Source organism: Euprymna scolopes, chromosome 32 (genome assembly GCF_053919585.1).
Source record: "Euprymna scolopes isolate OS-2025 chromosome 32, ASM5391958v1, whole genome shotgun sequence".
Lineage (NCBI taxonomy): Eukaryota > Metazoa > Mollusca > Cephalopoda > Sepiida > Sepiolidae > Euprymna > Euprymna scolopes.
In genome coordinates, this window is record NC_136513.1 from 76846100 (window position 1) to 76860892 (window position 14793).

General features: G+C 33.5%; 1 protein-coding gene across 2 annotated transcripts in view; it reads left to right on the forward strand.

The window, feature by feature from the left end:
- The window catches only part of LOC145256444 (uncharacterized), a 644056-nt gene extending 632981 nt beyond the window's left edge, over positions 1 to 11075 (forward strand). For both annotated transcript variants that reach the window (XM_080115352.1, XM_080115353.1), the window contains 2 exons: positions 2603 to 2752; positions 10886 to 11075. In XM_080115352.1, coding sequence (XP_079971478.1) covers positions 2603 to 2752; positions 10886 to 10948 — 213 coding nt within the window. In that variant the 3' untranslated portion in view covers positions 10949 to 11075. The remainder of the gene's footprint in view (positions 1 to 2602; positions 2753 to 10885) is intronic.
- Positions 11076 to 14793: the final 3718 nt, after the last annotated feature.

Sequence of the window (14793 nt, forward strand, 5' to 3'; positions counted from 1 at the left end):
TTACGCTGTACACTAGTAAAAAAGAAAAACGTCTGATCGCTTTCTTTGATCGGCCACGTGCTTTAACGGCTGCTGCTGCTAATATATTTTCTCTTACGCGCCCATGTGCACTCTGTTACACTATGTCACATGTGGAGTCAAGATAAAATCATTCAATACTAATGTCTCGTAAGTTACAATAAATTAAGATATATGTTCGTTGATAAATATGCCTAGTTATCGAGTGCGGCTCCCAATCATAACAAGACAATCCAAACCCAACTCGTTTCGTCCACTCCTCTCGTGACTGCGACACCTGAAATTAATGTTTCACAACAGCACAAAGAACGGAAGCAATTATCAGGCTTGAAAGAAAAGATCCTTTATTGTAATGTTGGCCTTGCCTTGTCTTCAAATCTGCGTTCATTTCTATATAAATGTAGTCATATATATATATATATATATATATATATATATATATATATATATATATATATATATAGGACTACATTTATATAGAAATGAACGTTAGAATTGAAAAGAAGGCAAGGTCAACATTACAATAAAGGATCTTTGCTTTCAAGCCTGAATATATATATATATATATATATATATATATATATATATATATATATATATATATATATACATACATATATATACATATACATATATATACATATATATATACACATATATATATAAACACATATATACACATATGCACAAACGCAAACATACATATACACATACATAAATGTATTCCTATATATAAATGCATAAACACATATATACATATACACAGACATAAATGAATACATACATATACACATACATAAATGCATCCATATACAAATATGGAGCGTACACATGTGAACACAAGTGGTGTTCTTGGGGTGTTCACCTTTCGTTCTTCCAACAAACCGATTTATCTTTCACTAAATCTTTCTTTGTGTCATATGATGCCACGTCCGCTTTTTCTACCAGGTTAAGGTGACATCTGAGTGCATAATCGCTGACCATTACCACTGTATACTGTGCGCGTGTGAATGCTGTCCTTGGAATTCGTATCATCAATTGTGGCAGCAGTATTCCATCTGGAGTTGACTCTTATGTGGGTAATACACGGCACAATCACGGTGACACACCGGTTCTCATTAGATCATGTACGTTAAGCAATGTTGAACCTGGTTAGAACCAATGAGGTGACTATTTTGGAATACCAAGCATTGTATAAAAGAAGACGTCGACATCACCCTGCGAGAACTGCAAAAATCTTACGTTGTCGTCTCCTCTTATCGGGATATACACGCGATTGGTGATCGCTTGTGAATTGAATATTTAATATTTCCTTTGACACTTCCTCCTTCGGAGGAAACGTGCACAAACCACCCAGGGTCAATACCGCTAGATGGCTGGGGCTTATATGTGTAGAAGATTACATCAGGAGTTAGGTACGTTTTGGAATTGTAAAATAACCCCAGCATTTTGTCAATGATCTTACTAATAGTTTTTTTTTATGTAAATCTTCCATATCTGATTCGGAGTCAGTTCTAGTAGCATATTAAGCCAAGGGGTTTCCTAAAGGAGCGGATCCGAATGTTGCTGGAGAAAGGAAGACAGCTTTATGTTAGATGTATTTTAGAGTAAATACGTTGATACACCGGTTCTCGTCAGATCACTGAAGTTAAGCAACATTGAGCCCAGTAAGTATCAGATGGGTGACCATTTGGGAATTCTTGGCGACGTATGTGCTCTCCGCTTATCTCGGCATTTGATTCCAGTCGTCCTGTACATATACTTCACTTGCCATTGGTATTTAACAATGTCAACTCAGCAGAGATGAGGTTGGAGATTGCGCACCTCCTGCCACAAAAATTTCATGCGCAGGCACCGCTTCGTGTGTATCCATAGTACGTCAAAGACTGAAGGAGCCCCCTACCCCAAGAGTAAAAAACACTTCATATGCTTCAGGTTAGATTTTTTTTAAATCAATAAGACTTTTCTTTCTTCTTCCGTGTTCGTAACATTACACGGATTTTTCATAAACAAAGTTTATTTTGAAAACCTTAAATTCTGTAGAACACGTTACAATAGGATTATGTTCTAGCATACTACAAAATCCAATGTAAACAAATTCTTTTCATGAAGTGATCAAATTGTGTTTATTTCATTCATCATTTCAATCCTCTCATGATATTCTTAATCATTGAACTGACAATATATTTGTTTAATTAACCCTTTATCTTCGAGTGTCTTTAACCTTGACCATATTGGTTTTAAATTAGAGTAGAACCCTGGGATACTGTGGCTCTAGGATACGTTTTTTCAGGTTACGATGTGGAATACGATGTTTTTCTCGGCTCCTCGTTACGGTATTTGCCCCGCCTTACGGTTTTATTTATAATGTTATTTGATGAAATACATGTGCATTATATGCTGTACTGTATTTTGTTACTAATTTTTAATGCCGTATACTGCGGTTCTACTGTAGTTGGGAAACACTAAAACCATTTCCGCTTTGTGAACTCTCCACATTAAATGTGGAGAGTTAACAAAGCGGTCACTGTCGATTATTGTATTTTATATTAATCTTTTTTTTTTTACATCTTCTCTTTTCCAGGACAAAAAGTATTTGATAAGTGTTCTAGTGCCTATTGGAGTGGGAATCGCTGGAGCTGTGGTCTTCGTGGTGGCTGCCTACGCCACTCGCTCCTGTAGAGGGGCACCTCAGACTTTTATTCCAACCGTTGGGACTGATCTCTTTCTACAGGTAACAATGCAAAAAAGAAAAAATATGTGTTCATATTCGTCTAACTTTTTTGAAAGGTTGTAGTTCGTGTATATACGTGCATGAAGAATCGTTGCAGTGTGCAGGTCACCCTAACTGCTAGAAAAGAAAAAACAGAGAAATATGTAACAAAGAAAAGAGAAAGAAAGCTTATCAGCAGAACTATGGGAAGAGATTGTTCACCAACGCACACAAAAGGACGTTGACATGGAATTGTTAATCAAGGTGTGACAGATGACTATAAGAAACGAGAGATATAGAGGTCAATGAGTTTACAACGAATGAGGACGATTTGCGCACAGTCTTGGGTTTGCAATCGTTGACGACAGTTGGAGTTCAGTACTGGGGACCGTTTCTGAATTTAATATTCCGTTGGCACTTCCTCCTTCGGAGGAAATTGGTTCAAACCGCCTAAGAGGAATGCTGCTGGTTTAGTGGAGCTTATTTAGGTAGAAGATTACGTCAGAATCAGGTACTTCCTAAAATGGTAGAAATTCAATGAATTTTGCAACAGTTTAAAACGGATGAGGACAGTTTGTGGACAGTCTTGGGTTGTTATCAAGGGGTACACATATCTTTTAATGTTATCACGAGGTACACATATCTTTATGCTATCAAGGCCTGCTCATATCTTTTAATGTTATCAAGAGGTACACATATCTTTTAATGTTATCAAGAGGTACACATACCTTTAATATTATCAAGAGGTACACATATATTTTAATGTTATCAAGAGGTACACATACCTTTAATAGTATCAAGAGGTACACATATCTTTTAATGTTATCAAGAAGTACACATACCTTTAATGTTATCAAGATGTACACATATCTTTTAATGTTATCAAGAGGTACACATATCTTTTAATGTTATCAAGATGTACACATATCTTTTAATGTTATTAAGAAGTACACATATATTTTAATGTTATCAAGAGGTACACATACCTTTAATATTATCAAGATGTACACATATCTTTTAATGTTATCAAGAAGTACACATATATTTTAATGTTATAAAGAAGTACACATACCTTTAATGTTATCAAGAAGTACACATATATTTTAATGTTATCAAGAGGTACACATACCTTTAATATTATCAAGAGGTACACATATATTTTAATGTTATCAAGAAGTACACATATATTTTAATGTTATCAAGAAGTACACATGCCTTTAATGTTATCAAGAGGTAAAAATATCATTTAATGTTATCAAGGAGTACACATACCTTTAATGTTATCAAGAGGTACAAATATCATTTAATGTTATCAAGAGATACACATATCTTTTAACGATCTTTTAATGTTATCAAAAGACACGCATACCATTAATGTTATTAAGAGGCACGCGTGTATTTTAATGTTATTAGGAGACACGCGTATCTTTTAATATTATCAAAAGACACACATAATGTTTAATGTTATCAAAACGCAAACATCTCTTTAATATTATCAAGTAGTACACATCTTTAATGGTATAAAAAGGCACACATATCTTTTAATGTTATCGAGAGGTACACATATTTTTTATGTTATCAAGAGGTACACATATTTTTTAATGTTATCAAGAGGTACACATATTTTTTAATGTTATCAAGAGGTACACATATATTTTAATGTTATCAAGAGCCACACATATCTTTAATGTAATCAAGAGGTTTATAATGAAATAATTTTCGATAATTCAAATGTTTTCTTTCTTTTTTTTTATTTTTTGAAAATAGGTTTTATTTTTAATAATTGGAATTTTTTTTGTTTTTGTTCGTTTTTAAATATTTTTAATTTATTTCATTTTTTTTATTATTCTCGCGTCTTCGAAGTAGTAGAATTAAAAAAATTCTGCCAAACTCTAAGCGGACAAAAATGACCATTTTGTTTTTAAGTGCTTAGACGAACAGTTTCTCATGCGCCTCCGTCAAATTAAAGAACCAAAAGGCGTGTATGGTATATACATCACTTTCTTTGCGCATATGTGTTTGTACGGGTATTCATCCAAGAATTTAATCATGATATCTTAAAATTCACTGAGCGTTTCCAATTTAAAATCATTTCGCACCTTCCATTTTTGTGTCGGATATTTTTCTAATTAAATAAGCGTTAATGTATCGGAAATTGGAAATGGTTTCCACAGGGCGAGTTAATTGAAACATATTTATTCCTCAACGGCAAAATGTTCTTAACACTCTCACGAACTACAGAAGTCCATATATTATAGCGTACACATGTTAGAAGTCTGGCTGAGATGTCATTAGACTCTGTGATGTGTGCTATGTTAAATAAGGCCAAAGATGGATAAGCGGATAGTGTTATCATCTAACATCGTGCGAGTATATAATTGTAACCTTAGCTAATTTTAACCGGTAAACGTTACAGGTCGCGGCCAGAAGCGAATACGAGAAAAATTAAAATTAGATATCAAAAATTATTTTACGCTGTTGTTTTTCTTATTCATTGCTAGAGGATGTATCTGGCGTTGCCCGGTATTAAACGTAATGTTAAATTCCTTTAAAAATAATGAAGTAAAAAAAAAAACGGAATGAAACTCTTGTGCGTGCGAATATTATGTTTTTCTAAACTGTTCACATCTTGTAAATAAAAAATACTCGAGCTGAAGTCGAAACAAAATCTAAAGACAGTAAGTCAAGTACGATAACCATCAGGCTTGCTTGACACGATCTTTAAAAAAGTTTTTTCGAACCTACTTATTTTTAACATAATGTGAATGATTCGCGCATATTTTCCTTCGTAATAGTTATAAAGTTAAGTAAACGTAGAAATTAATGTGTTATTTACTTCAGAGGCTAAGAGCTCTGAAGTAAATTGAACGTACACATCAACATTTTCCGGGTAAGTTCGCCTCAGGTGAATCGCAATAAACATACACTTTCTAAGAGAGAAGATAAAGTCCATTAAAGTAGACCTCCTAGGACTATTCAGAACAAATACCTCAACCCGATGGATTACAACAAGAAGAAATCACACTGGCACATCCTCTGGCGGATTGATTGCAGTAGACGTATACTTGACTAGTATAAATGTATCTGAATAAAAATAACATACCTAAAAAAAGTATCAAAAGACGAAAATGTCTCATAGATTTGCGCGATTGTTTTGTTTTTTGTTTTTTAGACAACTCTTGATAAAGCCATTGTAATGTTACGTGAAACATTGAGATGTACCCTAGAGTTTTAGATGTTTCCTTTTCCATTTTATCTCACACTGTCCAAATACCTAAGCTCAATAGTTTTACACAAAGCGTATCGCTATATATATATATATATATATATATATATATATATATATATATATATATATATATATATATATATAAAGTAATGAAATCAAAACGATGTAGTGTTTCTCTGATATACGCAAAGGTAAACTTCAACTAATAAAAATACCAATATTTATATATAGATAATTTAATTCCAACCGATTTAAAAACGCTCAATACGTAATAGAGAGTAGAGCTTATTATAAGAGAAAGAAAATTAAAAACTGTAAGTTGAACTTTACAATCAAAATTTATTGTTCGATTGAATACTTCAAAACACAATGTACAAAGTCCGTATTCCGTGGAGTTTTAAAGAATGTTATTCTTTCTATATTTCTCATCAGAGGACCGTAAGAAATCAGCAAATTATACTTGTAGCAATGCTATAATTTGCTAGCTATGGCATTAAGTGAAAAACAGCATGTCATCTTTCATCGTCGGCTTAATTAGAAAATGTCCGCGCAATAAGGACTTTGGAAATTGTATTTTTGGAGTATTCAGTCCGAGAATAAATTTGGATTGTAAAGTTCAACTTGCAGTTTTAATGCTCTTTCTTTTATATATATATATACTAGCGAGGGGTACCCGACGTTGCCCGTGTGTTTTGAGGTGGGGGGGGGGGTAAAAAAGTAAGTATGAGGATCGAACCCGAACCGTTGAGGCAAAGTTGTAAATTAAAGTATGAAAAAAAAGCGTACGACGTTAACCATTGCCCCACCGCGAGATGCTAACGGAAACACGTTTGAATTTATTTAATTACTTGGATTTGGCAGGTGCCCGTTTTAAAGAGTTAATGAGGTCAAGTTTGACTGCGGGATTTTTTTTTTTTTTTTTTTTTTTTTTTCCCAAGATGTTATAGGAAAAAGACTAACCAACATGCGGCGAGCGACAAATGTTGAATATTTATCTTCCCGAAATCAAGCAAATTAAATAGACAGGCAAGCTTCGTTGTTAACTGTGAGATATTACGATTTATGTGTGATATAAAAAGTTTTTAAAAGTTGTGAAGCGAGCGACCGCTTCTCTGAAAGAAGCCTTTTGTAGACATACAGAAAAAGCGAACACACATACATACATACATACATGCACGCATACATACATACATACATTTTCGCTTTTATATATATATATATATATATATATATATATATATATCAATTTAACAAAAGTAATCATTTTCATGAAAGAATCGACTTTGCATAAAAACATTTTTAAACTTTTTGTAGTAATTTTTATACCTCTTGTTTCTTAATAAACAAACAAGATTTATTTATAAATTACATTTATCAGTGTGAATATTTGTATATACATACATACATATATATGTGTGTGTGTGTGTGTGTGTGTGTGTGTGTGTGTGTGTGTGTGTGTGTGTGTGTGTGTGTGTGTGTGTGTGTGTGTATTGCATATATATATTTGTGTATATTGCATATATATATATTTGTGTATATTGCATACATATGTGTGTATTTTATATATATATATATATATATATATATATATAATATTATAATCTACATACATACATATATATATGTGTGTGTGTGTGTGTGTGTGTGTGTGTGTGTGTGTGTGTGGTGCAAATTGTAGCGTGCATGTAAGTCATAAAGGAAAACCGATTCAACACAGGAATAAATCAGAAAAAGATGTGAGCGATTTTGTTCCGATGAACGAATGTCTTTGTTGAATAGTTTTCAAAACAACTGTTTTTCCCATCGGTCTTATATATATATATATATATATATATATATATATATATATATATATATATATATATATATATATATATATATATATAAATTCAAGTATCTAGTGATTGCCGCTATATATATATATATATATATATATATATATATATATATATATATATATATATATATATATATATATATATATATATATATATATATAGCGGCAATCACTAGATACTTGAATTTATTTCAAAATGTTTACTTTTATCAATTTCATTTTATCGATTGATGAGCAAATAAGTTTTTGGTTCTTCTTGTTTTCTGTTCCATTCTTAATTAATTCTGAAAATAAAGTAGAATTCAATCTTGAAGATTGCGATGAGTTATTCGTTTTGTTGCTTTCTTATTCTTCGTCTTTTTCGCCTCCTCGTCTTCTTTTTCTTTTGTTGTTGTTGCGTTGAACATGAGATGCCGATACAGTCTGCATTTGATCGAGATCCTTCTCGTAGGTTCGGAGTAATTCATGTTTCTGAAGGCATTTCGGACTAACCTTTAACACCAAAGTCAACAAATACCAGCAGTTGCTCCCAATCGTGAACGGAGGCATTAAGTGACGGTATCACATTGGCTAAGGCAACATTGTTATCTCCATTCTGCATTGCGATAAGTGACAGACGTTCTTGCTGGCCATATATTGTTCACAGATGCACTGGCTACAATGATCAGAAATCGCCGGATTCCGATGTGAACGCCTTTAAATTTTGCTATAACTCCTTTAGCCAAAGTGCGACCGTGATACCGTTGGGTGTCAAACCAATCTGCTTGAGGTGGACCTATCAAGGACTAAAATTCACGATGATATATACATTACCAACAACCTGTCGTGTTGAGGAAGAGATGATTGTTGTTGTTATTGTTCATTGTGTTATTACTGTTGATCGCACTGTTGTTGTAATTGATGATTGTGTTATTGTTGTCGTTGCTGTTGATTGCGTTGATGTTGTTATTGTTGATTGTGTTATTGTTGTTGTTGTAGATTGCGTTGTTGTTACTATTCTTGATTGTTATTGTTTTTGTTGTTGTTGCTGTTGATTGCGTTGTTATTGTTGATTGTGTTATTGTTGTTGTTGTTGATTGCGCTGTTGTTGTTGTTGTTGTTGTTGTTGTTGTTGTTGTTGTTGTTGTTGTTGTTGTTGATTGCGTTAATGTTGTTGTTGTTGTTGTTGATTGCGTTAATATTGTTGTTGTTGTTGTTGTTGTTGTTGTTGTTGTTGATTGCGTTACTATGGTGTTGATTGTTACTATGGTGTGTGTTTCCATTTTGGCATGGATTGAAAAGTGGCCATTGTATGACATTCATTTATCTGCTCTTTTCGCCCATTATCGTTATAACGTGGAAGCGGTGGCATTAGTTTGCTATGGCCAGTCATCCAACATGCCACAGCTCATAAGAGATTGCAAGGAGGCACACAGGATCCAATCATAGATGAAAAATACAATGAACAGCAATTTTTGAATGAAAGAGAACAGGTTGTCTTCTCTTTGCTTCGCCAACAGCAACATGAAGATCATCATCGTCGGCATCATCATCATCAACAACAGTAGCAACAACAAGAACAGCATTATCAAGATCATCACAGTCGACATGATTATTAACAGCAGCAACACCAACAACAGCAACAAGATCACCATCGTCGGCATCATCATCATCAGCAGCAGCATAAACTTTATCAATATATATGCGGAATAAATCGCGTTGAAACGCCGATTCTCGTTAGATATCCAAAATTAAGCAACGTTGAGCTTAGTCATTACCAGATGGGTGACTATTTGGGAAATCCAGACGCTGTATGTAAAAGAACGTCAACATTTCTCTGCAAAAACTGAAAAAAAAACTAACGTCCTCATCTCCGTTGATTGTTATATAGTGGAGACTGAAGAGCGTTATTCTCTAGAAACTTCCTCCTTTGTAGGAAGTGGGCTCAACTCGTCTAGGATAAATAACGTTTCGTTTTTTTTTAGGGTTTTTCTCCTTTTTTTTTCTTCTCTGTAGAAGTGATTGATTATTTTCCGCGCGAAATAAATACTATATAGAAAGAGAAAAATAGTTGTTTATACAAGCTCGTATCTTTAGTTTATTTATTAATATACCACGGCGTCAAATGAATATCTAGGACTGTTTTGCTTTGTGGTTTTAGCTGTATGTTTCTTAGCCACGGGTGCTGCCAGATCAGGTTGTTTGAAGATATCGGATTCGTGATAAAATGCACCAAACATTCATGTTATTTCCCCTTTCTCTCTGCAAAACTTAATCAAGTTCTACAAAGTCAAAATCCAAAGCAACAATTTTCATCTATAAAATAACCAGACCAAACACTATAAATAAATATTTGAAGATATGAAGAACTATACAATAAATACATATATGAGATCTGGAAACTCTCATCAACTGAAAACTCAACCGTTGCAAACCCAACACTGTTCTTAAACTCTCCCTAACTGTCGCGAAACTCGTTGTCTCTACTAAAACTGTCAGTAAACTAACTCTAAATATTGACCTGTGTTGACTGGCCCTTTTAGCACCATCACTGATTAGAAATACGCATGAGGCTTAATCTAATTTGGTGGCAAAACAGATTAGCATATGAAGGATTTGGTTATTAATCTTACCAGACCTGAACTACTGAACCTAATTTGCTTCTGTTTCTGTCCGTCTGGATAAAATTGTGAAAAAAACTTTAACTGCCTTCCATAGTTGTTCCCTCACCACGTTTTGAGCCAACTCATCCACTGGCTTGCTTTGGGTAGGCTTGAAACCACTATTTTCAAACAATGCTAACCAGGAACTGTAGAGATTTAAAGCCTCTATCTACTGAAGAAGGCCAGAGGATGATTTGGGCGAAACGTGGTGAAACAATAACAACTATGAAGATGAGGATAACCGTCTGCAAAAAGAATGAATGCGCATATTTTTTCAACAGTTCATAATAAATTAACGTTTGCTGTCATTCATTCTTTTTTTTTTTCTGCCTTTAACTTTCTCTCTCCCTCTTTTCTTCTTCTTTATTTCTTTTTCTCGATTTTTTACGTCTTCTTTTTTATTAAATAAATCTTTTTTTAATCTTTTTCTTTTGTATTTTTTTCAGCATGTCCATTCGAGAAACGATGACATATTCCTTTTGATGGAGACGACGGACGATGAGATGTAGAACATACCAACCTCAATCAACCATCTTCATTTACCAACAACCTTCCCTCTCACTCTCTCTCTCTCTCTCTCTCTCCCTCTCTCTCTCCCTCTCTCTCTCTCTTTATACTTTCTTTCCTTCCCTCTCGTATATTTATACATACACACACGTGCGCAAGCGCAAACACACACACACACACACATATATATATATATATATATATATATATATATATATATATATATATATATATATATATATATATGCATGTGTGTATGTATACATGTTCCGTTTCGCGAGTTGAGCACACTGGTAAGTGAAATAACACATTGTCACTAGCGTATGAATCCAATGCTCTTTGTGTAAACAATTGGCGCTTACGCGGTTTGTCATAGTTATCATTGTAATTTCATGTTATATATTCTTTTAAATTAGTTCTCTATATTAAAATTAAAGACCATTTTCCAAATAATTTTAATCCTTTTCCATGATTTTTACTTTTTTTTATCGAGCAAGTTATGATCCATTTTGGAAATAATTTAAGAAATATATTGAAATTATAATTTTATGCAACATGTGGGTATATGTTAACACCAAAAATGCATACAATGCACAAACACCAAGACATATATAAGCTCAATATATTAGCATTCAATAAGGTAGAGCAACACACACACACACACACACACACACACACACATATATATATATATATATATATATATATATATTATTTTTTAAAACAGGAATCTACGGACATGTAGATTCCATGAACAAAGCTTATTTCTTAGAACTGCACGCTTGTGGAACTCTGTTCCGATTGCCTGCTTTCCAGCTGACTACAATCTGGTTGTCTTCAAGTTCAATGTAAACAAGTTCTTGATGAACCGTCCCATTAAATAATCCAATTTACAGAATTCCCACTACTTATGTTTACTACGCTATAATCACATTGACTAATGTATACCCATTAACCCTTATCCTCGAGTGGCCTTCGGAGCCTTGATAAGTGGTGATTCCTAAGTTTTAAAAAAAAATACATTTTTTGAGGCCCTACCTCTCTTTAGCGTAGCTTGACTGTTTCTAGGAATCGAACCCCGGGTCTTATGCATTACAGTCCGGCATGTAATACCATACGCTAAGATAGATAATACGCCATGGATAATATTACTGTTCATTTTTATCACATATAAACTTACGTAGATTTGTTGTTGATTATTTTTAACGATAATACCGTTAACTTAGCGTCTTCACTTTGAAGATCTTGTTTCTTAGGAAATCGCTCATATTTTTATTTGGACGTAAACAAATAATATCCTTATTTATTTATTTATTTATTTATTATGTTTTAAAACAGTAATCTACGCTGAACAGGGTAGGAATCTCGAAACATGCGTGTCCTTAGATTACTGTTTTAAAAATAATAAAAAATATTTGTTTACATCCAAATAAAAATATGGGCGATTTCCTAAGAAACAAGATCTTCAAGGTGAAGACACTAAGTTAACCGTATTATCGTTAAAAAAATCAACAACATATATATATATATATATATATATATATATATATATATATATATATATATATATATATATATATATATATATGTATAGTTAGTTAGTTACAGAAAGAGTATAACGTTGTATTACAGTTTTCAGCGCGGTTAGACAAGCAACTGTTTCGAGTCGGCATCGAAACTCGGCCGTCTGAACGAAAGTCGCCGCGTCTAAATACTTGACCATCATTTGGCTCTTGCGAAGATTAAACAAAATTATAACGATAGACCTTACAAATACCAAAAGCCCCATTTGTTTATATAAAGAATATTGCGTAATTCGCTAGTGGTAGTTACAAAGTCTGATTGAAGACTATGTACTTTTTCTGTTTCGTAATTTCACTTTAATTAATGTCTCGAATTAGCGAGAGGGTTTCCAAGTCACCTGTGATAATTCGTTGAGTATGGGTCCCAAAGTTGATTCATCAAACTCGAAGATTGAAAGTGCTCAAGATGGCTGATAAAAGAACTTTTTTAAAGTCATAGTTCACGAATTACCACCGGAGACCCAGAAACGTGCTCGCTAAACCGAAACAGTAATTTAAAAAAAAGTATGTAGTCTTCAATCAGATTTTTTATCTATAAGTTTACTGCCTAATCACACACACACACACACACACACACACACACACACACACACACACACACATATATATATATATATATATATATATATATATATATATATATATATATATATATATATGGTGGTATTTCTATTCTTTTCAATATACCTTCTTTTTTTTAAGTAGAATCTCATCCCCTCCCTCTGTCAAGCACACACGCAATCAATGCACATATAATCTCTCCTTTATCCTTCTATATATACACATGTACATGTATATGTATATATGTGTGTGCGTGTGTGTATGTGTGTGTATGTGTGTGTACACGAATTTTTACTTCCAAGCTGCACTTAAAGTAAGCTGAATATATTATCATTAAATAAGGTAGATCAATTATATAATTGTTTATGACATAAAATTCATTTAAATGAAGTTTTAGAGATGAAGATTTGTGTAAACAACATTTATTCATGGTATGTAGGTGACAATAATAATTAACGGCTTTCTTTTTTTTTCTTGGAGTATACTCTTTTCTACTAGAATGTTGGACCAAGAAAACTGGGCGCATACGACGCCATATGTGCTATTTAGACAAGCAGAAAATCAAATAATGACAATTAGATATTACTCTTTCATCTACTTGTTTTCTACCTTTGTGAGTGTTATCTGTGGACATGTTCTAAGCCCACGGATATTGTGAAGGCAACCATTCGCCCATGTATGGAGTATTGCTGTCACATTTGGGCTGGTGCATCGGCTACTAGTCTCTCGCTCCTTGACAGGGTTCAAAAGAGAGTCGCAAATCTGATAGGCCCTAAACTGGCATCTAAGCTTCAGCCTCTGTCCCATCGACGAAGCGTTGCATCCCTCTGCCTGTTCTCCAAGTATTTTAATGGTGAATGCTCTGATGAACTGCAAGCACTTGTGCCCCCACGACGTGAACACCCTCGACAGACCCGACAAGCTGCAAAATCCCACCCCGACACTGTAGAGATTCCTAGATGTAAAAGATCTTTCTACTCCGGTAGTTTCTTCCCCAGAACCGCTAGACTTTGGAATTCCAGGTCACTGCTTCCCCAACTGTACTGACATGCATAAGTTCAAGTGCAACGTGAACCAACATCTTGCTGCCCAAATCCCTACACAGTACTCCAGTAGTTGTTTCCCCTGATAGTAGCCCCCTACACGAAAGTGGCAATGTGCCTTGTTTGGGGTGAAAATGTAATTAAAAAAAATTAAAAAAAAAAAATGTGTTTGATTTTCTGATGAAAAACATATATGCTTGGAAAAGGACTGATTCATTTTCGACCTTCTACCGACTTTGAACAAAAGGTTTGAAAGGCACGTTAAACAGTGCTTATATAAAGCTTTATCTCTGAGACTACGGTTTAAATGTATGTTAGATCCCTGAATATAGACAGATACTAATTGTACATACCCGGCGTTGCCAGGTAAAAAAAAAAAAACATATTGACAGGCAAAGGGTTTAGTCACATACTATTTAAGATACAGCAAATATCGTAAGTTGTTACAATTTTCCTGAAAATTGACCATATTTTAGATTTTTGGAAGCATAAAACATGTTCATCTTAATCTATGAAATTTAAACAGGGAAATAAAATCGCATAGCTTAAAGGGAAATAACTCATAGGTTAAATGAAAACTTACTTCGTTTTTAAACGCAGCTGATTTTGTTTATAAAAATGATTAAAACATAAATTAAATTAAATGTAAATTGAATTAAA